This window comes from Lachancea thermotolerans, assembly GCF_000142805.1.
Source record: "Lachancea thermotolerans CBS 6340 chromosome G complete sequence".
In the NCBI taxonomy this organism is placed as follows: Eukaryota; Fungi; Ascomycota; class Saccharomycetes; order Saccharomycetales; family Saccharomycetaceae; genus Lachancea; species Lachancea thermotolerans.
Window position 1 is genome coordinate 197,733 of NC_013083.1, and position 23,680 is coordinate 221,412.

Consider the following 23,680-nt stretch of genomic DNA (forward strand, 5'->3'; position numbering starts at 1 on the left):
AAGCAAGGCTCGTGCACCACTTCTTTTGTCGGAAAGATGGACAAATATAAATACCGAGTCGAAATCCAACAGATGATGTTTGTCTCTGGGGAGAATAACGATCCGCCAGTTGAAACTACATGCTTAATAGAGGATATTGTGCGGGGGCAGGTAATAGAGATTTTGCTACAATCAAACAAGACAGCGCATTCAAGGGGAAGTAAAAGCATTCTGCCCGAAGATGTTATTTTCTTGATCAGGCATGACAGAGCGAAGGTTAACAGACTTAGGACGTACCTATCATGGAAGGACCTTCGTAAAAACGCCAAAGATCAAGACGCCAATGCAGCAGCCGGAGGCAACAGTGGAGGAGGGGGAGATGGACCTGAAGGTGCCGTCGAGGAGGATGACAAGAAAGGCGACAAAGACGGGGGCAACATGATGCGCGTCAAGAAATCTCAAATAAAACTTCCTTGGGAACTACAGTTCATGTTCAATGAGCAACCTCTAGAGACAAACGAAGATGCTGATGATCTTGACGAAGATGAAAGAGAGGCCAATGTAGCGACTTTGAAGAGACTGAAGATGGCCGACGATAGGACGCGTGACATGACCAAGGAGGAATATGTGCATTGGTCTGATTGTCGTCAAGCAAGCTTTACATTCCGTAAAGGCAAAAGATTCAAGGACTGGTCTGGGATTACACAGTTAACCGAAGGAAAACCCCATGATGATGTGATCGATATTCTCGGGTTTTTAACATTCGAGATCGTATGCGCTCTTACTGAGACTGCATTGAAGTTCAAGAAGCGCGAAGAGCTTTTGCAATTAAAGAAAGATAAGTCTCAAAAATCACAACCAGACGTTGTTCAAGACTCTACCAGGGAACGCAAAAAAAGACTATTCGATGGTCCGGATAACGTGGTGAATCCATTAAAACCAAAGCATGTCGAAGACGCCTGGCGCGCTCTACAGACAATAGATATGAAACACAGGGCACTAACTAATTTCAAAGGCGGAAGATTAAGCTCTAGGCCAGCTATTATGTGAAAAAAACCGTGTACAGCATCTTGTATCAATCATTACAGAGGACGAAAGCTCCAAGCGCTCAACAACAGGTCTGGTTCCCCTTTGAACCAAATTGGGTAAAAGGCATGCTCTTGGAGAAGCCTTATTACCACCTCCCTTTCATTTTCGGGAGGCACCCCTGTCATGGCATTTTGGTATATTAGTCTGTTCTGCGCCTTTCGCGCTTTATCATGTTTAGCCACTTCACACACTAGCGGTATGACATCTTGGCATATTTGGCTTCTGGTCATTACGGATGTGAGGTTCATAAAGTAGTCATTAAACGATGACCTTACGTGATCGCCGTTCTCCGAAAATCTATCCATAATTTCTTTAACTTTTCTTGAGTTCCTAGTCATTCTAGCATTTCCTCCATGATCTTCGTTGAAGGAGGCCGTCTCGGAGACTCTGCTCTTTAGGTAGTGTATTGTTTCCATGGCAGCTTTCTGAAAAATATGATTACCGCATTCTTGTTGTTCGTTGGGATCGAAAACCCTGCTGCGAAGGTACTCCGTAACGTCCATTTCAAATGGCATGAGCGGGCGCTTCAAAGAGTCATGCAAATGTTGTTTATAGTCGACCATATAGTCGAATGCAAGTTTTTGCTCGTCAGAGAAAGACACAAAATCTTTGGATTTACTCGCGAAATATACGGTGGAATCACGATCTTGCTCTAAATTAGACTTCCACTGAATACCTCTCAAAATAACATCCTGTTCTGATAAGAGAGTAGAGCTGAATAGCGCAGAGGCGATATCCTGCGGCGGCACCACAGGTTCCACTGTTCTCTCTGACGTGTGGTCAGATAGAGACATCCATTGGAGCTCCATAAGGCACTTCCTTATATCGCACATATTGAGTTTAATAATGTGCTCTAGAAACTCGCGAGGCCACAAGAGACCTCGAGATGTTAAAAATTGCTGCAATTGATCTACAGCTTTTGGAAAATCGATTGCCTTGGCTTGGAATAGCGAATTTTCTTCTTGTGCAACTTGTAGAATATTCAGGGGAATATAATTGATATCTCTGCAAATTAAAACCACTGGCCTCCTGGCCTTGATCAGGAGCTTTTCAACTGCGTTCCAAAACAGCTTGTCTCGCTCTCTAAACAAGACATCAACATCATCAAAAAGAATCAACCCTTTAGATCCTTTGTCCTTAACATAATGTGTTGTTGAGAAATCTAGTACACTCTGTAGGAAGTCCCTTTTCCCTCGGTTCCCTGATGCATTGATTTCAAAGATCTGACCAGAGTAGGAGTTCATCAGAGACTTCAGAAGCGTGGTCTTTCCAACAGCCTCTCCGCTTAAAATCATCAAAGGCACGAACTCTTCCTCTTGTTCATCACCCTCCTCGAGATCGTCATCGACCACAAAAAAGTCCATCTCGTCATCAGCCTCAACCTTCTTCTTCCGAAGCTTGTTCCTGGTAGTTTTCTTTCGCAATTTTTTGAAAGCCTTATCCAACCAGCTATGTACATCACGCTTGAGATTATCATTCAATATAACATTCTCGACATCGTGAGGCTCGAAGTCCTCTGTCCATATTTTGTTTGAGCATCGTCTCCCTGACGCTTCCAAACCAAGAGTTTGTAGTGCCGTTTTGGACTGCTTGTTTGATAAATTAAGCGACTTGTATTCGTGAGGGTCGAAGTTGAGTACCAGTTCAGGAGCGCTTTTGTTCTTCTTTTTCAGTGACAGCGGGCGAGCATTAATGTAGTCAGTATTATCAGTGACATTCTGTGACGCTGGTAGTGGCGTTTCCATAGAATCTAGCGACGACACTTCATGTAAAGGCTTCACAGGTGTCGTCGATACAAGTTCGACCTCATCAATTTCCTGATACTCTTCCTGATTTCTGTTCCGCTTTTGAAAGTTGTCAAATAGCTTTTTTACTGAAGTCTTTTTGGTGCAAGTGAGCCCTGACATTATGCGTTCGTGTGTTTCTCTGTTTTTGCCGGAGTCGCTAATATGAATCACTTCCAGATCTTCAGACTTGGAACAGCTAGTCTTGGAAGAAGGCTGTGTTTTTTTGTTGCCTAACCCAGGCTGGCTCTTACCGGATAGGATTTGTTTGACCGTGAGTTTCGGTGTTCCTGGCTCCGCTATAATCTCACAATCACCCACAAAAGGCAAGCTAGTACGGTGTGGCGGTTCTCTTTGTGGTAAATGAACATCGTCGGTGGCGCAACTAATTTTCTGGTTGTTCAGTTCAATTCTAAGAGGTGAGGAATCGCCGGTGGTCCAGTTATTGTCGTAGTCTATAATGCCTGAGGTCTCAATACTATCTAAGAAATCGTCTGTTGAGACGTCAGAGTGCAAGTCGCTGGCCAATTCAATTTTAGGCTTCCGGTTTCCACTCAGTAGAGTCCCCAACCTCACCGTTTTCCGAGGCGTGGGCGAAGTCATCACTACCTGTGGTGGATAAGTAGATATGTGTAATACCCGGAAGCCTTGATTATTTTAACGCGATGAGACGCGAAAACAGTGCTGTAGCTCTGGCACGTGACGAATTACCAAAACGCCTTTAGCGTTGATATTACAATGACTTGAACCTAGTGTACATAGCTAAATAACGCGTAGGATTTACCCGCAACCATCCCAGAGTTACTCAATAGCGCTCTTTTAACCTAGAAGCCACGGTACGTAGGTTACCGTATACCTTTCCTGGTGGCGAACCCAAGATGAGACTGACCACGGACTCACGGGCCATTCTAATATGTGTGAAACCACCCAGTATATGAATCTTGGAGTCTGCGAGCACGATTCTGGTCCTGGTAGCATTCTCAATGGCGAATTTTGTTTTACCGTCTTTACCCGCGATTCTACCGATAGCTCTGGAGAGATGGTCACCGTTTAAGGTCTTGACGTCTTTGATTTCGAAAGTCTCGATGTAAAGGTCATCCAACCTCAACAGTGCGATGGCATCGTCCAAGTCGAAACCCAAGGTAAAGGCCTTAATGAAGTCTGCGCCCTTCTGCAGTGCACCAGGGTCTGTAGTGTGCTTAGGATGCGTTCTTAACTCCACAGTCTTCGTTTTGAGATTCATACGGACTTGTAGCTTAAGGTGGTCGACCAGAGGTGGGTATATTTTGGTCCAGTTGTTTCTTAGCGGCGTCATTCTGTGTGGGGGAACAGGGACTTTTCTGGATTCCGGCTTCACTTTCATCTCGCCAGAGGCCGCCGCAGACGCAAACCTAGGCTTTCCTTGCTCATCAAGGACCACTGAATTTGATTCCACGGTTTTGTCTTCTGGAGCAGCGGCGCCTTCTGAGGCCTCTTGTGCATCTACCAAAACCTCATCGTCATCATCCTCGTCAATCTGCTGAGTGTTTTCGAGGCCAAATATTCTGGAGTTTGTGCTACCTGCGGTATTGGAGCCCGCAGTATCGTTTTGAGCCTTTTTCAGAGCCGTAGGTGCCACCATAATGTCAGCTTCTCGTCCCAAATTTTCCAGATGCAGAAGCTCATCGGATCTTTTTCTATCTCATCTCTAAAATTTTTCTTCGCTTAGGATGTCTGCCCTCGGTATAAGGTTGAGCACCAAGCTGCAAAAATAGCTATTCCGAGGGTAAGATATGAAAAAGGTGCTGAAGAATCCCATTATTAGTCCACAGATGAACGACCGCGAGGGAGAAAGGCTAGCATGATATCAAATGCTAGAAGACATCTACGGGTTTTATCGACTCGCCCTAATGTATCGAGAACATGCGTCTACGGCTTATGTGGTCTGAACAAATACTATAATCTTAGGCCCCAGGCCAAGCTATGTGTCACAAACCGACTTTACTCCACGAAAAAGGACCTGAACGAGCTCTCTAAGAACACAGACTTCTTGCACACGCAAAACATTCTGCTACAGAAGAATCAGCAACGATTGACGAAGCAGAAGTTGCTTTCTGAAGCGACAAATTTCTTTGAGAGATTCACAATAAAAACCAAGTGGTTCCTGATACGAGGCAACAGGCCGTTTAGTACAGATGAGCTCAGCACAATATTCTCATGGCTGGTTATTTCTCAGATATTGTGGGTGGTGCTGGGTACCACTACGTTTGTATCGCTGCTTCTGTTCACATTCAACACCGTTTTTGCCAAGGAAATGGTCGGCAAGTTTGTTGGAAATCTACTGAACGACTACGTTGACGACTGCGACATTCAATTCCGGGACGCTCTGGTCCCAGAATGGAGGAGGGGGTGTATTAGCTTTAAACAGGTGAAGCTGAAGAGCTCGAGTCCTTCGCAGGGCGAGGGACTGAGAAAGGAAGATAGCTCAGAAGCCTTGAGCTTTTCTCTCGATTTTAACCAGATCGACATCACGCTTTCCTTTACCAAGTGGTTTCGCGGCCACGGACTTATAAACGATCTTACTCTCTACGGAATGAAGGGTGAAGTGGCGCTGGGCCAAGGCGTGGACCAGGATCTCTTGATCTCTTGGTTTTCCAACCCGCGTTATCACCTTGGGAAGGTGAAGGTTCGTGACAGCTGCATCAATGTTCTTGATAGAAACCTGAACCAGAATTACAGGATGTCGATTTACAATATGGACTTACCGCAACTTCGCTTTAAGTGGGCGTTGATAGACTTTTTTAATGCCAATGTTGTGACAGGCGCTATTAACCACTCGCTTTTCAGTGTCCACAAGCGCCAGCATAAACTTGCATACTTACAAGATTTTGAGCATGACCTATCCCCTTGGAAACGAATCACTCGCTTACGATTAGATGAGATATCCGTTAAAGATCTTGGCCTCGACAAGAGCAACTCGTTCAATTGGGTTGAAGATGGCCAAGTCGAAATTATTGCAGATGTAATGCTCCCAGATATTCCTGAAGACGAAGACTACGATTATGACGAGAACAGGTATATTGTGATGGATATGAAGTTCAAATTTAAAGACTTGATGGCGCGCTATCCTTCAGAGGAACCAAAACTGAGCAATGGAGATGCTCTCGCAACTTTGGATGAACTGAGGCCTCTGATTGCATTCGTTAATACCCAGAGAGGCCTGTTCCACTCTTTCATGGACATCCAAAACACAAATTCAATTTGGAACAACATAGCAAATGTCTCCATCAAGAAAAACAAGTCATATCCTGACACAACTGTTATTCCATCGAACGTCAAGTGGCCAGAGTATGAAGACCCCAACCGCCCCGGCCAAGAAATCATCAAATATCATGACCAACCCGTTCATAACAACAACGAGATAGTACTAAGGTCGCGTATCGTTAAAAATATCGATGAGCTAAAGGATTTGGTCCTGTTCCGGGAAACAGGGATATATGATACATTAAGCATGGAGCTCCATGTTGATTTGATGCGGATGGTGGAAGAATGGGAACACAGGAAAAAGAATGATTGGAAGCGAGTCTGGGGCACCACAGTTGCTTCACAACTGATGATTTTGGGTTTAGGTGCGATGGTTTGAGCGGATTTCCGGAATTCATGGATATAACGAAGTAACGCTGTGTATATGTCAACGTTTTAATAGCCTTTAAATGCACGGCTAGGTCAGCTGCTGCTCCTCAATGGGTTTTCCCCTCCGCCTACTCACTTTGATAATGGGTAGAAACGGCTCTGACTTATTTATTCCTTCCGACACCGTATTTTGAGATGCTTTAGCGCCAAGCCCAAGCAAAGATGGCCGAAATTGTTCGTGCGGAAGAACTGGTTTAGATTTGCCTGCTGATTTTGCTACTACCTCATTTTCAAGTTCGCCATTCCAACCCATTCCGCGGAGAAGCGCGTCACCAAACTCTTCGACAGGGACAGTCTCATATTCTTCTTGCGCTGTTTCTGTTGGTAGGTGAACAACAGAGTTTGGTTTTCTTGATAGCGCTAAGGCTTCGCGATTATGTTGCCTCCTGAGGTCTCGCGCTCCAGATGTGCTTTGATTCAAGCCGTATCCTAAACTCTCCTCATCTCGTCCATTTTCGTCTACAATCGGCACGTTCCACCCTTTGTTGGCAGGTGGGGGTTTTATAACAAGTTGTGGCTCTGCTGAATTTTGATGCTCATCGATGTGAGTGATTCGTATTTTAGACTTCGGTACTTTATTTGCGTCGGCGTCATTAAAGATATTTGCTCTCTTCTTTTTCTTCTCTGAACTCGCTGTCTTCTTGCTTACTTTCCCAGCTTTGAGGTTAATCGAGAAGCCAACCATAGCTCACTCTTTGTAATGTTTTCTTTGGGTATTTTCATGAGACGAGATAGATAACTTAGAAGTACTTGAATATCAACTTGATTTGATTGAAAGCCCGAAAGAACGGAAAACAAAAACTTCATTGAAAGATGCTTGTGCGCCGGCTAATACTGCTATATCCGCGAAGGCTTCCTAGGCAGATTACTAGCATCAGGCTGAACAGTACGCTTCCTGAAGGCAGCAAGAAAAAACATGATAAAGTTGCCAAAGACTCTAACTTTCCAGCCCTTGAGCCTGCATGGTCAGAAGTCCGAGCCAAAATAGCAAGCGCAAACGCACAAGCAAAGCATTACACGGGCCAGTTCAAAAACCAGATTGACAAGGCCAAAGCGGCGATTCAAGAGGCCAATCGCAAGCTAGCGGAGGAAGACCGTAGTGCGTCTGACTCGAGATTGGGATTCGATACCGATGTAGAAACCAAGGGTAGAATCGAGGGTCTCCCATCCGCCCGCGAGCGTTCAAGGATGCAATGGGCTAAGAAGCTTGAATTCTATCTAGACTCGCTACAAGAAACCATCTTCACCGCTACAAAGGCTCTAAACGATGTTACAGGCTATTCCAGCATCCAAAAGCTCAGGAAAAGCATAGAATTGATGGAGAAGGATTTAGAAAAAAGGAAGGAAGAAGTGCGTGTGGCGAAAACCACGTTCAATGAAGCGATCGTGGCCCGCGCTGAGTCTCAACGTGAAGTCAACGAGCTTCTTCAGCGTAAAAACTCGTGGTCCCCGGCGGATCTCGAAAGATTTACACATCTCTACACCGATGACACTTTGAATCTCAAGAAGGAAGAAGATGCTAAGAGAACACTACAGTCAGCGGAATCCCAAGAGGAGGCGCTGTCCAACAATCTCTACCGCGCGATATTGACGCGGTATCATGAAGAACAAATATGGTCAGACAAGATTCGAAGGACCTCAACCTGGGGCACCTTCTTATTGATGGGTATGAACATTTTCCTGTTCCTCGTCTTTCAACTGCTTCTAGAACCCTGGAAGAGACGACGCCTCGTGGGAAACTTCGAGGACAAAGTGAAGAAGGCACTTGACGAACAAGCTTTGGTGCAAAATAACAGATTGAACGAAATGTCTGATCACATATCTACAACCTTCGACAAGAAGAACGCCGCGCCAGAGCCAATAGTGCCCGCGACTTCAAGGGACACGGCGGAGTTTATGGAGCTATCCCCCAAAGAACCCGACGCGCTAGTTCCCATCAAATGGAAATCGTGGCCAGAAATCTCATATGTGTTCAAGCAAAATTTCAGGATACTGAGGAATTGGACCCACAGGTTCTTTCAAAAGCTTCTCTTCATCAAGAAAACAAATCTAAACTCGACAACAACCTTTACTACCGCAGAACTTTATGTTTATTCTGCCCTTGTTGGAATAGCAGGTTACCTAACATGTGCTTGGATCTGATTTCGTCAAAAATGATAATAAACTAATTTCGGTGGCAAAATAGGTACTAGTGTAAGTACATCTAGACGCCTTCATGTACATACTTCGCACACCAAATTAAACATTGATCGTGTTTCGGCTAACTTGTTAAAGTCAAGCAGTACAAGTATTGATGGAAGAGCTAGGCATCTTATCAACGCCTACTAGTGGAAGCGGCGAAACCGCCCCTATTGGTTCTTATGGGTCTTTAGTTGCACAACTTAACAGCAATGCTGGCAGTGCCATCAATGGGAGTTCGGACAACTACTTCAGGCTCAAGAAGCTGGAAAAAGAATTGGAACTTTTGAATCTTCAGGAAGATTACATTAAAGACGAGCAGCGCCACTTGAAGCGTGAGCTGCTAAGGGCGCAAGAGGAAGTGAAACGGATTCAGTCTGTCCCCTTGGTTATTGGACAGTTTCTAGAGCCTATCGATGAAAACACAGGTATAGTCTCAAGCACGACTGGGATGAGCTACGTGGTGAAGATTTTGTCCACGTTGGACCGCGAGCTCTTGAAGCCCTCGACATCTGTGGCGCTGCATCGTCACTCCAACGCTTTGGTCGACATCCTTCCACCAGACTCTGACTCTAGTATATCGATTATGAGCGCAAACGAGAAACCTGATGTTAGCTACTCGGATGTGGGTGGTCTGGACATGCAAAAACAAGAGATAAGAGAGGCTGTTGAACTGCCTTTGGTGCAAGCAGACCTGTATCAACAAATTGGTATCGACCCTCCAAGGGGTGTGCTTTTGTATGGCCCACCAGGTACCGGTAAAACTATGCTGGTAAAAGCAGTAGCTAACAGTACAAACGTCGCGTTCATTAGGGTCAACGGTTCGGAGTTTGTCCACAAATACCTGGGTGAGGGTCCTAGAATGGTGCGCGATGTGTTCAGACTCGCCAGAGAGAATGCGCCTTCAATCATTTTCATAGACGAAGTGGATTCTATCGCCACTAAACGTTTTGACGCTCAGACGGGGTCTGACCGTGAAGTTCAACGTATATTAATCGAGCTTTTGACACAAATGGACGGTTTTGACCAGAGCATCAATGTCAAAGTGATCATGGCAACCAACAGAGCCGACACTTTAGACCCTGCTCTGTTGAGACCTGGAAGACTCGACAGGAAGATCGAGTTCCCCTCTCTAAGAGACAGAAGAGAAAGGCGTCTGATTTTTGGCACAGTTGCCGCAAAGATGGCGTTGGCTCCAGAAGTCGATTTGGACTCTCTCATAATCAGGAACGATCCTCTTTCTGGTGCCTTGATAGCAGCCATCATGCAAGAAGCAGGTCTGCGCGCTGTCAGAAAAAATAGATATGTCATTCTACAAAGCGACCTGGAAGAAGCTTACGCATCGCAAGTGAAATCTAGCAGCGACGTGGACAAATTCGAATTCTATAAATAGGTTCTCTCAGTATTGTGTACAGTAACCATTAAGCATTGTGATGATCTTGCAGAGATTCAACGTCATAGCCGATCGATTTGGTATATCGTCATACCAGGTTGAAGCGTGCTGAGATCGGTGAAATCAATGTGGTCTAAATCCAAGCTAAAGGGTGTCTCCCATAAAACCTGGAAGCGCACATCTTCGTGTTTAGTTCTGAATTTTTGAACTCCTTTGTCTGTTGATTTTGGAATGATCAAGCATATGCCGTGTGAGGTCGAATTCAAAAAGCTCATCAATCCAAACTCAAAAAGCTCATAATCGCAACCTTTGAGGTCTACCACATGGTCTACGGTAATTCCAAAATCGACATTGTCTAATCTTTCCGCGCTATTCACAAAGTTTGTCGTTGACACGGTGAGATTATTGTTCATGTAAAGCCATGTCGGTGGCGAGTACGTCTTCCACCACAGATGAACATCAACGTGTTCTTGCTTTTCAGCAAGCCTTTGAATCGCAGTAACCACACCCCTCTGATGGAGGGATCCCATAATGATCCCAAAAACTATATTGAATGCAACCCATGTCTTGGCTATCAATTTCGGGTATGGAAAGGTGTTCAACTTCTCCAGATCTATGGAGATGCAAAACAGTGGAAAGAGAGGAACCAGGAAGCGTAGCTCTTGATGCCGGAACAAGGACAAAATTAACAAGCCGGATATACATGAAAGCAGCGCCAAGTTAATTTTCTGTTTCTTGGAGACAAAGAACACCATAATGGGCCCTAACATTTGGGGTACGTTCACAAGCACATGAGTATAGCGTGGATGCAGACCATGTTGCGCCAGATTTGCGTCCTGGAGATTATAGAGCAAGTTGTTCAATGGAGTGACGCACCAGTCGTCAGATCCATAGATAGTTTTATCCAAGAAAACAAACAAAAGGCATGAGCAAATGAAGGATATCGCACTCACACAGAGGGACTTCAAATGCTTTGAATAAAACAAGTGGAAGGTTGGAACGCATGGAAGTAGGATAAAAGCTAGGAAAGTAATTCTGTTAAAAACTCCGAGCGTAACGAGTATACCGAGCACAACGCATGTCTTGTAATGATTGAATGAACGATCACTAGAATCTTTGATTAAAATGCGGAAGAGAGACAACACAAGAAGCAGTATAATGCTCTCCAAAGAGTTGGAAAATGAATGTGTTTGATAGGCCCAGATGATGTAGGACGTTGAAATGTAAAAGCTTGCTTTTTTTCTGTCTAGTTTTGAATCAAGTAGGAACTGCAGCGCCAGCTTGCTAAGGTACATGAAGACAATGTAATTTTGTATCCGAACCAGGTACATTAATGCAACCCCTGATGAAAGATGTAAGATGTACTTGTTTAGGTAAAGCAAAGGCCCATATGTAATGTAGAGAGGAACAAAACTCCTTGCGGCACTTTCTGGCTTGAACTCCCAGGGAATTGTCCCTTTAATGCCCATTATTTTGATCATCATAACTTCTAAACTCTGGAAATGTTCATCAGGGTGAATGTAGGAAGGCTCAAGGGCGACGATTAGGCCAAACAGGTACCCTAGTACATGCCAAGTTTTCAATCTCATGGCTCTATAGACATGAGACTCTTTGCTACGGTGTCTGAGAGACCCTTTTCTGCAACTACTCAAATACAAGGCGATGAGCTTCTACAAGAGAGAAACTTACATCACGTGATGCAATGGACTGTCTGGACCTTGTTATTAACAAAAAAATTTTCGATGTTGATGAGCTCCCGCTTAAAGAGTATTTGGTAATAATTTAGGGCGGAGTTCAGGCTAATACCGTTGGCTTCGACAACTAAAAGATGCTAGACCAAAATGCCATTCTAAGCGCGTTTAATCGCACGATGGCGTCCGATGCCGTGGCCATTAAGCAAGCAGAACAGGAGTTGTTTCAAATGCAGAAGGAGCCGGGATTTACCGCGTTTCTTCTCAATGCTGCTACCGATGAGTCAATTCCCTTGAACGTGCGCATTTCGTGTGCGATTTACATGAAAAATAAGATACAAAGGTGCTGGAGCTCTAAGAGAGACGATGCTATCTTGCCCCAAGAGCAAAGCGTATTAAAAGACACTTTAATTCAAAGTCTCATCAGAAATTCTGAGAACTCACACATAAAACCATACTTAACGGAATCAGTTCGCGGAATTTTAGAGAATAACGAGAAATGGGATTTGATCCTTCCTATCAACGAGCTCCTTTCCAGCAATGATCCCAAGTTTGTGTACCCGGGTCTGCTTTTACTATTCGAGGTATGTATCCATCACAGGTGGGAAATGCCTGACAACAGGGGGTATATTGATGAAGTGATTATGAGGGTTTTCCCAGTAGTAGAGAGAATTGCCTCGCAACTAATTCAGGAGAATGACTACAGATCTAATGAGCTTTTGTATTTGATCCTGAAATCCTTCAAGTACGCTTGTCTGAACAACTTTCCACGCTATTTCACAAACACCGAAAAACTGCAATCGTGGATTCGGCTTCACTTGTTCTTATGTTCCAAACCCTTACCTCAAGAAGTGTTGAATTTGGAGCCTGCCGACAGATCTCTTGATAAGAGAGTAAAATGCAACAAGTGGGCCTTCGGAAACCTCTCAAGATTTCTCATGAAGTACAGCAGAACGACAAAGACAGTTACTAAAGAATTTGTGGGTTACATTTTCGATCAAATCGTCCCCACAATCCTTGGCGAGTACTTCAAAACGATCGAATCGTGGGGTAGTGGCTCCTTGTGGTTAAGCGACGCTTCGCTCTACTACATGATCGAGTTTCTGGAAAAGTGTATGACCACTGATTCTTTGTGGTCACTGATACAACCACATCTGGAATCAATCATTACTTATGTCATCTTCCCCTGTCTGTCAGCCGATGAGGAAAGTGTGACGTTGTTTGAGGATGACCCCGAAGAATATACAAGGCGTTACTTCGACGTTAACAAGGAGGGGACTACCGCAGATGTTGCATCGACTGACTTTATTTTTGTCATAGGACATAAGCGTTTTGAGGAAGTCAGCAAGATTCTGCCACTTATAAACAGTGTTTTCAATGAATTTGCCGAAAAGAAAGATTTGCCTAGCGCTTACCGCGAAGAAGGTGCTCTGAGACTTTTGAGCTCGCTTTGTGGCTTTTTGGCCGAAAACGACTCTCCAGTGAAGAATGAGCTTGAAGGTATCTTTGAACACTACGTGCTGCCACTACTCACACAGCAAAAATACCCGTTTCTGATAGCGAGGGCTTTGGAAACTATTGCGATTCACCAGCAAGCGTTCATAGACATGAACGTGTTATCAAAGATCTACGAGGCAGTGTATGTCAATTTCATGAACTCAGAATACTTGCCTATTCAAGTGGAAGCTTCTGATGCTTTGAAGACTTTAGTTGTTTCTAATCCAAGCATCCATCCACACATCTCATCCCAGGTGCCTGGCATCATGGAGAAGCTGCTGAAACTCTCAAAAGAGTTTGAAATAGACATTTTATCGGAAGTTATGGAATCTTTCGTTGAGCGGTTTGCAGACGAGCTAACTCCATTTGCGCAAGACCTAGCGGCTAACCTCGCCGAGCAATTTGTTATGCTGGGGCAGTCAATCGTGGAGAGTTCTAGCGGAAACTACTCCACTGCAGACCAAGATCAAGAGATTCAGGCCAGCGCGTTGCTTCAAACCATGACTACCATGGTTATGTCGATGAACAAAGTGTCTCTGGTTGACAAATTCATGCCCGTAGTGAAATTCATCCTGGTTCACGCGCAAATCACATTTTTGAGCGAGGCCGTCGACCTGATGGATTCCTTGGCGCTCTCTTCCAAGGCGATGTTCAACAAATTCACTCCTGAAATCTGGGAGATGCTGCACGACGTTCTGGACTCTTGCCAGACTTACGCGTTGGAGTACTTCGAGAGCTTCCAAGTGTTTTTCGAGACAGTTGTAACCTACGGTTTCCCAACCGACAACACCTACGCGCCCGCTTTCTTGGAAGTTCTTTCGCACGCCATGGGCAGCGAAGTCGACTTCGACGTGGAAAGCGCGTTCGACATCCTGCTTTTCTACGTTTTGGCTATGAAAGAGAACCCTCTGTTCGAAAAAGCGCTAACAGTCGCAGGTAATGAGGACACAGAGCTGGAACTGGACGACGCGCTCATTGTCAAGTTATTTTTGGCAGGCCTTTTCACAACGCCGCTGGAGACTCTACAGATTTGCGAGCAACAGGGCGTCACTTTAGATCTACTGCAGAAGTGGTTCTCCTGCAATTTCAGCAGCGTCTTCACAATCAAGCTGCAGCTAGTGGCTATAATCTCGGTTCTAGGGCTTCCTGAACTACCAAGCTGCGTGAGCGGCTTCATCCCACAGCTCTCCGACAAGCTCGTGAGCCTGACTGCGTCTCTCCCAGATGCTATCAGGAAGAGAGACGCGGTGTCTAAGGGGGAACTGGGTGGAAGCTCCTTCGACGGCGAAGACGGGACCGACTTTTTCGAGGAGCTTGAGGACGACTTCAAGGAGTCGTGCCTGGACGACATCAGCTGTTTCCAACAGGTGCACGTCCTCTTCTCGCAGCTGCAGTCTGGCAACCCCGGACTATACCAGCAGATCACGGGGTCGTTGTCGGACGACAAACTAGACACCCTTAAGACCATTCTAGAGTTTGTAGCACATAACTGAAAGCCAGGCGTCTGCGCGCGTTCGTCATTGTAAATAGCCCCGTGAAGTGTCGATGTCAAATCATTTATTGAAGGTGTCATTACATTACAGTTTCATTCTGCACAGGATCCCGAAAATCAAAAACAATATACATAACGTTACAGTTCCTCGGCCTTGACGGACTCGGAACGAGAGGAGTCTGCCTCGGCCTCGAGGCTTTCCGCGCCCTCCGCGCCGTCGCCGGGCGTGGTCGAGGTTTGCTGGAACCTGTTCCTGGACTGGCGAAACAGCTCCTCCTGCTGCCGTAGCAGCTCCTCCTCGGAGAGGCCGGACTTCTTGAACTTGGCGTCCCGGCGCTCCTTGATGCGCTGCGTCTCCTTGTGCTCAACGAGGATCTGCTCCAGGTACGGGATGAACTCGTGGTACTCCAGCTCCTCCAGGGCCTTGATCACGTGATCGGGCGCGATCGTCTTTTTGGCCTCCTTGTCCGCCATCTCGGACGCCATCGACGACAGGATCATGATGAACTCGATGCCGGACTCGATGATGATTTCGCGCGCCTCCTTGCTGAACGTCAGGTCGCTTTCTAGCACCTCGGAGATGATTTTCTGCACCGTGGCCTTGGGCAGCGAGATATCCTCTTGTTCGCCCATGGGTCTTGCGAAGCTTGAATTTTTAGTGCTAGTGCCGGGATTTTCAGACTAATGGTATCGGGTCAGATCGCAGATTCCGGTCCATTGCCCTTTTCTTAACATTGTGCGCCCGATGCGGCGGCCGGTTCAGTATCGGTGCATTCGATGCCTTTATATGTTTTTTCGTGTGTAAAAAACGAACTACGTGCGCCGAAAAGAAAAAAAAGGTTCTGACACGGATACAGAAGTACTTGACCGCGACCGTCGCCTGGAGAACGCGTTTGGGAGCCGCGCGCCGCTGGCGCGCGCGGCTCCGTGCCGGCTGCGCGCTCGTCACGCAGCCGCCACGCCCGTTCCGGGCGTGGCCCTGCGCGACAGAAGGCCATCCCGGAACACCCTGCACGTGACCGCATTCTCTTCAACGCCACGTGACTCGCGCTCCCCTCCGAGCCAAACCCGCGTTTCGCGAGCGAACGCGCCGTCCACGAAGCTCTGGCGCCGCTCCCCGCCTTGTTCCTTCCAATGGAAGCTTGTCGTTTACTGCCAGCACGTGGTACGGCGCCACAGGCTGGAGCTGGGCGATCAGGGACTCTTCGCCATGCGCAGAAACGACACAGCAGCCCACAAGCCTTACTGAAGCGTCGCCCGGGTCGGCACGCGATTGCGTAAGCGGGGAGGTTGCGTTGTACGAGACTGCTGCCCGCCGTTTGACGGCACAGTTTAGGGCCCAGCCCGCGGCGGTTCCGCGCGCCGATGGAGCGGGGAACGAACCCGCGGGACAGCCTTTTTTCAGCTGGCGTTTGGGCGGTTCGCGGGGATACGAGGCTGTCACGTGCGAAGGGGTGTTTGCGCTTGCGGTTGCTGCGGGATACGCAGCGAGGACTTACGCTCTGGGCTGGCTGTCTGGGTCTTGGAGGGAGCGACTCGTTGGTAGTGAGGATGACGAGATGAGGTCACGTGGTAAGAGCAACGAGGCACGTGAGTGTGAGCTTAGTGGGAGTGAGCTGGATGAGTCACGTGACTAGATATCACGCGGGACGGCAGTTCGGCGGCTAGCCGCCGGGACACCAGGGGCCAGCGCGCGGACGACAGTGTCGACGGCGCTTGGAAGAGTAGGAGCCGGTGTGGAGTGCGTGGGGTTTTACGGGGAAGTGCCCCTGTTTCACTGCTGGCTTTTTTCGCGAGCTCGCAGGGCGAGAAAAACAAGGCCTGGGAATGGCCCTGTGGCGAAACTGTTGAAGAATTGTCGCTGCAGTGTGAGGGCTGGAGGGCGAAAGTGACGGTTATGCTGCGAGATATGCTGAGGGCGCGGCCTAACGCGGTGTGCGCGTGGGGAGGGAGCCTTTTTTTCGCTGCCGCTCATCGCAGCGCCAGAAAGTTCTGGCTGGTAAGGCGCCGCTCTCGCACCCCAGTGGAAACACACACGCTTGGCAAGGCGCAGCGTCCCGGCTCAGGCGCTGGCCTCTGCCAGCGCTGCGCGACCCGCATGTCAATTCACACTGGAGGACGCTCCTCTATGCGCGAGTGGCGCGAAAGTTTAGTAGCAAAAGCCCCTGTGGCGCCCCGCCTCTGCTCGGCCACGCGCTTCCCGGCTTCGTGGATACGCCCTCTAGACGTCCGACTGTCGCTCGGCGCCCCGCTCGCCTGTTGTCGCACATCGCTCTGTACTACAGAGCCATCTCCTCCACATAGGAAAATTTTCCAAAATTTCAATGCGATGCAATTCGAAAATCTGCGATGAGCTCTGATCTTCTCGACTTCTGCACAGAATACTAAGCATGTCAGAGTCACCAGTGGTTCTTTCTCAGTACGATCCGAGCGGCCAGTTTCTGGCCTATGTCACAGTAGCTCTGGACAAACACAGGGTCTCTGTGGAGCCCACGAACGCCGGCAAAGCAAATGGCCTGGTGAACGAGAACTTTCTCTACCTCGAGGACTCGCAATCACGCGTGACGTGCCTGCAGTGGGTCCATCTGGCCTCCAGCGACGCGCAACTTGTCGCGCTGGGTCTCAATTCAGGTGAAGTCTGGCTCTACGCTCCTTCGGCCAACCAAGTTGTCTACAAGCTTTCCACCGGCGCCTTGCACGCCATCCGCGACTTCCAGTGCAAGGGCCAAACCGCCTGGTGTTGCGACCAAAGCGATACCGTTTACCAGTTTAACATGACTGAGTTCACCGTCGCGGCAAAGTTCAAAGTCGAGGGCTGCGAGAACCTGCAAAAGCTGTGTGTCGTGGACGAGCAGCACATCCTGCTGGCGTCGCACTCGATCTCACTTGTCGATGTCCAGTCCAAACTAGTCGTCCAAACTTTCCCCGGTCATATCTCCGCGGTTTCGAACCTCATAATGCTCAACTCATCTGCTTTCCTCACGAGCGCTACCAACGATAGATTCCTGAACATCTACGACCTCGCTACAGGAGGCACAAAGTCGGTACTGGTGGCGCAGTCTGACGTGCTACAACTGTCCCACTACAATGATTCGACAGTCGCTGTCACAACCGAGGACGGAACAATTGAAGTGTTCCCAGATCCATTGGTGAACACGAGTAAAAAGAGACGGAGAACAGTGTCCAAACAGTCTACGCACCTGATCAAAATCCAACGTCCAGAGAGCGAGGAGCGCGTTGCCGCGATGAATGTGTTCATTACAGCAGACACTTTGAACTACGCTTGGCTGGAAAACGCTACAATTCCATATTTCGACCAGCTCCAGTGGGCTGAACTTCCAGCAACACATCTAATAACAAAGTCACGGCCTTCGGCAACTTCGAAGCATGCCAACCGCACTCTTCATGGGGAAGACGTTGCGGCCGCTAAATCCTACGTGGAGGGCAATGCCACTGTCACTTCAGGAGACAACTTCAAGCACGTTCATGAGGCAATCGCTGAGCTCGAAAGAGGCGGTGCAGATGCAAGCGACTCTCTGGCGGACAGAATGGCCTCTTCTTCGCTGGGGGACGACCATGCAGGATCAAAGCGTTCCAAAAAGCGTGTCACCACAGGCACCCTGACCGTGGTTCTTTCCCAATCATTGCAATCAAACGATCATTCGCTTCTTGAGACTGTGCTCAACAACCGTGACGAAAAAATAATAAAGGGTACTATAAGCCGACTGCAGCCATCACTTGCGGTACTACTATTAGAGAGACTTGCAGAGCGTATTGCCAGACAGACGAACAGGCAAGGGCCCCTAAACGTTTGGGTCAAATGGTGTCTAATCATTCACGGTGGCTACCTCGCCCGCATGCCCAATCTGATGTCGAGTTTGGCCTCGCTGCACTCGACCTTGAGAAAGCGTTCGGAGATATTACCGCGTCTACAGGCACTAGAAACAAGATTAGACTTTTCATTGAACCAACTTGACGCCTACCGCGCATCTCACGTTAACCTTGGGGAAATGAGCGCGAGCGCATTCGGAGTTGGCGAGGACAATGAGGAGGAAGTTGAGTATTGTGAAGAGCTTGACGATGCTGGGCTTATCGAAGACGGCGAGTTGGATGACGACGAGGATTTCAGCGATAGCGAAGACAACCAAAGCGATAATGATCAACGCAATGGCAACTTCGCTGAAGAAGACGGTATTGACGGCGAAGGTGCTAGCGAAGGTGAGTTGGATGACGAGCATGGCTACAGCGATGTCGAGGGTGACGACGACAGCCATCCTAACGGTCACAAAAGAGTGTAGCGCCAAATAACATAGACAGTATAGAGTCAGATTCAAGGATGCACTTGTGTACATAGCTTTCAGAACCTATGGTCAATGCCGTAGCGTACTGAGACACTTCCATTGTGACAAACCCCCAAAAACTGCGAGATCGCATTTCATGAAATATGGAAAAGCCGCCTGGGAGTTTTCAGGCAGATTCATTCTGTATAACACTACGAACACTGCCTTTGACTCGCGCTACAATTTCGGTTCCAAAATTAAAGGTCAACATAACAAAGAGCCATCTCCTAAATGCTTTGGCAGTCAATCAAGAAAAGCTGCTAATAGGCCCTGTTACTATTCCATGTGGCGGTGCATTCTTCAGTGTCTCAGGAGGTTAAAAGAGGCGCGCGACAGGAAGGAGCCACGAAAGGCCGAACCACGACCTCCTGTGGTGGAGAAATGCACCAATACCGTCTAAGTAATTTAAAGCTGTCCGGTTTGAGCGTGCTGAGGATCGAGAATTACCGGCGTCAAGCGTCCCATCCGATCCGATCGGCACAGTCGGCTTTTAAAGCTAAAATGTGGTTCTTATCTTTAATTTTCGCTGCAGCTAATTGCAGATCGAGGTCCCATGATTACATGGTTTATCTCGAAAAAAAAGTTAAACTCAATTTTCGAAATTAGTTATAAGCTCATCTCAGAGTCAAAAGAGCTTATTAGAGGTCAAGAAACTAGGTTTTTGCCGAGCTTCCAAGTCCAGCAGTCACGACGATTTGAACATTGCATATAGCAAATCTTCCTCACAACGTAGCCCCTGTCGAAGATGAGTTTGGAAAAACAATACATCAGTTATAACAATGTCCACCAGCTATGCCAGGAGGCAGCCGTGAAAATCAAGAACTTCAAGCCAGACTTGATCATTGCTATCGGTGGTGGTGGCTTCATTCCTGCAAGAATCCTGCGTACTTTCTTGAAGGAAGAGAACGTTCCAACAGTGAGAATTTTTGCTATCATTTTGTCGCTGTATGAAGACTTGGCTTCTGAAAGCTCGATGGAAGAGAAGCCCGGTGTGACCGTCAACAGAACTCAGTGGATCGACTACGAACAGTGCAAGCTAGACCTCGTGGGCAAGAATGTCTTGATCGTAGATGAAGTGGATGATACTCGTACCACTCTACACTACGCGTTGAACGAGTTAGAGAAGGATGCTGCTGAACAAGCCAAGGCTAAGGGTATTGACTTGGAGCAGCAACCTGAAATGAAGACGAACTTTGGTATCTTTGTGCTGCACGACAAAGTGAAGGCCAAGAAAGCTGATTTGCCAGCCGATCTTCTCAACGACGAAAACCGTTATTTTGCTGCGAGAAAGGTTCCAGACACCTGGTACGCATACCCTTGGGAGTCCAAGGACATTGTGTACCATACCAAGATGGCCATAGAGCAAGGAAACGACGTTTTCTTGCCTTAAGGCCTGCTCAAATGATTTTGCCACGGGGTGCAATAGTTAAGTCTAAGCTAGTATTTTAGATACCTCAATTGACTAAATTTTAGAGTGTGAATTATAGCGTCCTCTTTTAAATATGAGAGAAGTCAGAGCACCAATATGCTAGACTGGTAGTGCGAACTTGAATTTGACACAGTAGTAATTTGACGTTTTCTAAATACCCAGGTGTTCAAACAGAGTAACTGCTCGTCCAAAAGAGGTGTACCTCGAAGATAACCCGCGCGGAGGGGTATGATGGACTACAAACAGGATTTAAAGGACAGTACAATATAGCGTACGTTCACGTGACACATATCATGAGTGAAGACATCGTCGGCGGCTGGCTAGAGAGGGAGGGGTGGGCGAAGTTGAACTAGGAAACGCCATAAACAAAACCGAAAAACAACCAGCGTTTGCTTTTAATACGTCTTTTTTAAGCTCTCTTGGGTTTACTCAAACACGGCGTCTCACTTTAGACGCCTATCATCTACTACACTCCACATTGGTACGGATGCACTGCACCAAGGAAATATGACTCCAGAGTTGATTCATTGTTATATTTTGCAGTTTTTGATTTATTATATGTTGTGACAGACAGTTTAATTGAGAACTATGGGGTTGAATTTGGTCTACAAATCCTGGCTTTTGCAACGTAAAAGTGTGGTGTGTTCAAGAAATTGACACATTAATGCTGCTGGATACAACGAAGGCGATGAGTTTCAACTGATGACGGAACAAGGTTGAAACACATTAAAAGAAGCTTCAATTAGAATGTGTCTCCCCGCATAACAAACCCTTGGGTTTATAATGACCTTTTTCGCCAATCAATAATACTCATTTCCACTTGAAGTACTTGCATGCGGTATATTTGCGGACGGTAATGGAGGTCATTTCGTGCTATATCTGTCTTGGAAGATTGCGCAGTTTGAAGAGACCTTTCGCCCAGCTTTTGAAAGTGATTTGCAGGTGGAGTTCACCTTCGTCCGATCCTGTTTTAGCCTCTGTAGCAATTTCATCCCTTGCAATAAGAAGCGCTCTTAAAAACCACAACGCTACCACCGAGCCAAAATACATCATACCGGCGAAGATAGCGGTTCTGATGAAGTTATTACCAGTGGGATTATTTTCATCTCGCAGAACAAGACCTATAATGGGCGCAGTGATACCAAAAGCGCTTAGAAAGGTCCATATCATGCCCATGCACACACCCATTTTAGGGAGACCAACAACTCGCCCAATTATTGGCGCGATCAATGACCAAATGCTGCCCATGAAGAGGCCAACAATAAGCGAAAAGATCAGGGCGGTCGCAAAATTCCGGCATGGAATCCACATGGCCAAACTAAAAATCGCTACGATCAAGTGTGCAACAATTGAAACTGTGACGGCTCCAAAGCGGTCAGCAGAGAAACCCACGAACGGCCTTCCGACAAGAGCCCCAACACTTATCATGCAGGAAACGATAGAGCCCTGATTTTGCGAGTATCCTAGGGAAACTGTGAAAGCCGACATTGAGTACAGTAAAACCACATAGCCCAACATGGTCATGGATACATATAGCACCACGAACCAGTACCCCCAGCTCTTAATTATTTCGCGATCAAAGAACCAAAATTTTGGCTTCTGGCCTCTCCAAATATGCTTCAACCGCGTTCTGGTAAGGCTGAGCCCAATGCAGCTGAGCGCAGTGCACAGTATACATTGCACTATCAGTGCCCACTTCACGCTGCGCGCGCGCATGACTTTTTCCATTCCCAAATTGAACACTATACCACCTGCGCCAGAGCCGCCGGACGCAATGCCTTGTGCCAGGTTCCTCTTGTAGCGGAACCACTGCGGCACCAGCGTTATGCTGGGAATGCTGATAAAAGCAAGGCCAAATGAAATGAGCACGCCTTGCGTCAGGTATAGCTCCCAGAGGTTAGCAGAGAACGCCGCCAGCAGCAGCCCCGCGCACTGCAGTGCTATTCCCACGGCTATCACCAGCTGTGCGGACGTGATGTGCACAAGATACGAGATCGCCGGAGCGAAGAAAAGGCCAGCACCGAACGCCAGGCCCCCGATTGTAGCATAGTCCAGAGCGCCTGCGTTGGCGAACCGGCCAACCTTGAGATACTCCGCCAGATACACGCTGAACCCCGCGTTCGCGCCCCACGTCGAGATGTTGAAAAGAAAGTACGCTGCCACCACTCCCCACGCCCTGAGTCCTCCATCTGGCACCTCGATTCGGTTAACGTTTTCCGTAACTTTCGTTTGTTCCAGTTTTTCCTCATCGGAGCCGTTGTAGCTTGAATTTACACTAGTCATTGCTTTAAAGACTCTTAAAAATGAAGCCTTCAGCTTTAATAAAATGTGAACAAGTATCCCAGCTCAAATTGTGAACTGGATCGTGGCTGTTAAGAGATTTCGCAGAGCTTGCAATTCTCACGTCTATTCCATCAACTTTACTCGCTGGTCTTATACCCTTTTGCTAAAAGCGTTAAGTGCGGCTTTGACTCCCAGCTTGATTACCAACGAACCGCGCTGAACACATCGGAGGTAGTGAAGTTTAGGTTAACATAATGTGCTTCTACAGTGATGATTAATAACTCGACTGTAGACTTAGACCGCCAAGCGCGGGTGGCGCCGGCCGCTTTTCTCCGCCGCTTATTTTCATAAGAAAGCGGTTCGGCCGCTCTCGCCCGCGCTCAGCCGCTCTATCGTTTTGGACGCAGTCACGTGAAGTTTAGAGGAGTAGGAAGTCGGACTCTAAACTGGCGAAGTTAGCAGTGCGAACGTCCAGTAGATTCATCGCATTTACTGGAATTTTTGGGCTGCAGTTTGTTTGCTGATGTCTGGGAGCATGGAGACTAAGCTATGAACCGAGGAAGGGTGTCGGACGCGCCAACGGGGTACTGAGATGCGAGAGGGACTGGAGGTAAGCACGGAGTGCATGCTCAGATGCTGTATAGAAATATACCATCAAGCTGGATACCGGGCTTCCAATCAAAGTGCGAGAGGAGGTTGACGGGACGAGATTAGGAACGTATCACATCCAACGTGGGTGTCGCCGCCGTCTATGTCACGTGATGTCATATCTGGGCGTAGTTTCACGGATGCGACAGGAGTAGCTGTGGGAACGCTGCAACGATTCTGAATGGTAGCTATTGCTCAAGCGCCT

At 47.5% G+C, this 23,680-nt stretch overlaps 14 protein-coding genes across 14 annotated transcripts; 8 read left to right on the forward strand and 6 right to left on the reverse strand.

Annotated features, from left to right (window-relative positions):
* Nucleotides 1-36: 36 nt before the first annotated feature.
* On the forward strand, nucleotides 37-1,029 carry SPT3 (transcriptional regulator SPT3; the record flags this gene model as incomplete). Its single annotated transcript, XM_002555102.1, has 1 exon — nucleotides 37-1,029. One exon carries the CDS (start codon nucleotides 37-39, stop codon nucleotides 1,027-1,029), a length of 993 nt encoding a protein of 330 aa, XP_002555148.1.
* A 32-nt stretch (nucleotides 1,030-1,061) lies between these two features.
* On the reverse strand, nucleotides 1,062-3,455 carry ELG1 (Elg1p; the record flags this gene model as incomplete). Its single annotated transcript, XM_002555103.1, has 1 exon — nucleotides 1,062-3,455. One exon carries the CDS (start codon nucleotides 3,453-3,455, stop codon nucleotides 1,062-1,064), a length of 2,394 nt encoding a protein of 797 aa, XP_002555149.1.
* A 202-nt stretch (nucleotides 3,456-3,657) lies between these two features.
* Nucleotides 3,658-4,473, reverse strand: PNO1 (Pno1p; the record flags this gene model as incomplete). The annotated part of the gene is made up of 1 exon (XM_002555104.1): nucleotides 3,658-4,473. One exon carries the CDS (start codon nucleotides 4,471-4,473, stop codon nucleotides 3,658-3,660), a length of 816 nt encoding a protein of 271 aa, XP_002555150.1.
* Nucleotides 4,474-4,692: 219 nt separating this feature from the next.
* Nucleotides 4,693-6,474, forward strand: MDM32 (Mdm32p; the record flags this gene model as incomplete). Its single annotated transcript, XM_002555105.1, has 1 exon — nucleotides 4,693-6,474. One exon carries the CDS (start codon nucleotides 4,693-4,695, stop codon nucleotides 6,472-6,474), a length of 1,782 nt encoding a protein of 593 aa, XP_002555151.1.
* A 78-nt stretch (nucleotides 6,475-6,552) lies between these two features.
* On the reverse strand, nucleotides 6,553-7,209 carry SPP2 (spliceosome ATPase-activating subunit SPP2; the record flags this gene model as incomplete). The annotated part of the gene is made up of 1 exon (XM_002555106.1): nucleotides 6,553-7,209. The coding sequence occupies one exon, from the start codon at nucleotides 7,207-7,209 to the stop codon at nucleotides 6,553-6,555; it is 657 nt and encodes a 218-aa protein (XP_002555152.1).
* Nucleotides 7,210-7,337: 128 nt separating this feature from the next.
* Nucleotides 7,338-8,666, forward strand: SHE9 (She9p; the record flags this gene model as incomplete). The annotated part of the gene is made up of 1 exon (XM_002555107.1): nucleotides 7,338-8,666. One exon carries the CDS (start codon nucleotides 7,338-7,340, stop codon nucleotides 8,664-8,666), a length of 1,329 nt encoding a protein of 442 aa, XP_002555153.1.
* Nucleotides 8,667-8,817: 151 nt separating this feature from the next.
* On the forward strand, nucleotides 8,818-10,095 carry RPT3 (proteasome regulatory particle base subunit RPT3; the record flags this gene model as incomplete). The annotated part of the gene is made up of 1 exon (XM_002555108.1): nucleotides 8,818-10,095. One exon carries the CDS (start codon nucleotides 8,818-8,820, stop codon nucleotides 10,093-10,095), a length of 1,278 nt encoding a protein of 425 aa, XP_002555154.1.
* Nucleotides 10,096-10,157: 62 nt separating this feature from the next.
* Nucleotides 10,158-11,684, reverse strand: SMP3 (glycosylphosphatidylinositol-alpha 1,2 mannosyltransferase; the record flags this gene model as incomplete). Its single annotated transcript, XM_002555109.1, has 1 exon — nucleotides 10,158-11,684. The coding sequence occupies one exon, from the start codon at nucleotides 11,682-11,684 to the stop codon at nucleotides 10,158-10,160; it is 1,527 nt and encodes a 508-aa protein (XP_002555155.1).
* A 239-nt stretch (nucleotides 11,685-11,923) lies between these two features.
* Nucleotides 11,924-14,776, forward strand: SXM1 (Sxm1p; the record flags this gene model as incomplete). The annotated part of the gene is made up of 1 exon (XM_002555110.1): nucleotides 11,924-14,776. One exon carries the CDS (start codon nucleotides 11,924-11,926, stop codon nucleotides 14,774-14,776), a length of 2,853 nt encoding a protein of 950 aa, XP_002555156.1.
* A 137-nt stretch (nucleotides 14,777-14,913) lies between these two features.
* Nucleotides 14,914-15,408, reverse strand: NCB2 (negative cofactor 2 transcription regulator complex subunit NCB2; the record flags this gene model as incomplete). The annotated part of the gene is made up of 1 exon (XM_002555111.1): nucleotides 14,914-15,408. The coding sequence occupies one exon, from the start codon at nucleotides 15,406-15,408 to the stop codon at nucleotides 14,914-14,916; it is 495 nt and encodes a 164-aa protein (XP_002555157.1).
* Nucleotides 15,409-16,672: 1,264 nt separating this feature from the next.
* On the forward strand, nucleotides 16,673-17,128 carry KLTH0G02750g (KLTH0G02750p; the record flags this gene model as incomplete). Its single annotated transcript, XM_002555112.1, has 1 exon — nucleotides 16,673-17,128. One exon carries the CDS (start codon nucleotides 16,673-16,675, stop codon nucleotides 17,126-17,128), a length of 456 nt encoding a protein of 151 aa, XP_002555158.1.
* A 37-nt stretch (nucleotides 17,129-17,165) lies between these two features.
* Nucleotides 17,166-19,073, forward strand: UTP5 (Utp5p; the record flags this gene model as incomplete). The annotated part of the gene is made up of 1 exon (XM_002555113.1): nucleotides 17,166-19,073. The coding sequence occupies one exon, from the start codon at nucleotides 17,166-17,168 to the stop codon at nucleotides 19,071-19,073; it is 1,908 nt and encodes a 635-aa protein (XP_002555159.1).
* A 787-nt stretch (nucleotides 19,074-19,860) lies between these two features.
* On the forward strand, nucleotides 19,861-20,505 carry HPT1 (hypoxanthine phosphoribosyltransferase; the record flags this gene model as incomplete). The annotated part of the gene is made up of 1 exon (XM_002555114.1): nucleotides 19,861-20,505. The coding sequence occupies one exon, from the start codon at nucleotides 19,861-19,863 to the stop codon at nucleotides 20,503-20,505; it is 645 nt and encodes a 214-aa protein (XP_002555160.1).
* Nucleotides 20,506-21,417: 912 nt separating this feature from the next.
* MCH2 (Mch2p) lies at nucleotides 21,418-22,827 on the reverse strand (the record flags this gene model as incomplete). Its single annotated transcript, XM_002555115.1, has 1 exon — nucleotides 21,418-22,827. One exon carries the CDS (start codon nucleotides 22,825-22,827, stop codon nucleotides 21,418-21,420), a length of 1,410 nt encoding a protein of 469 aa, XP_002555161.1.
* Nucleotides 22,828-23,680: the final 853 nt, after the last annotated feature.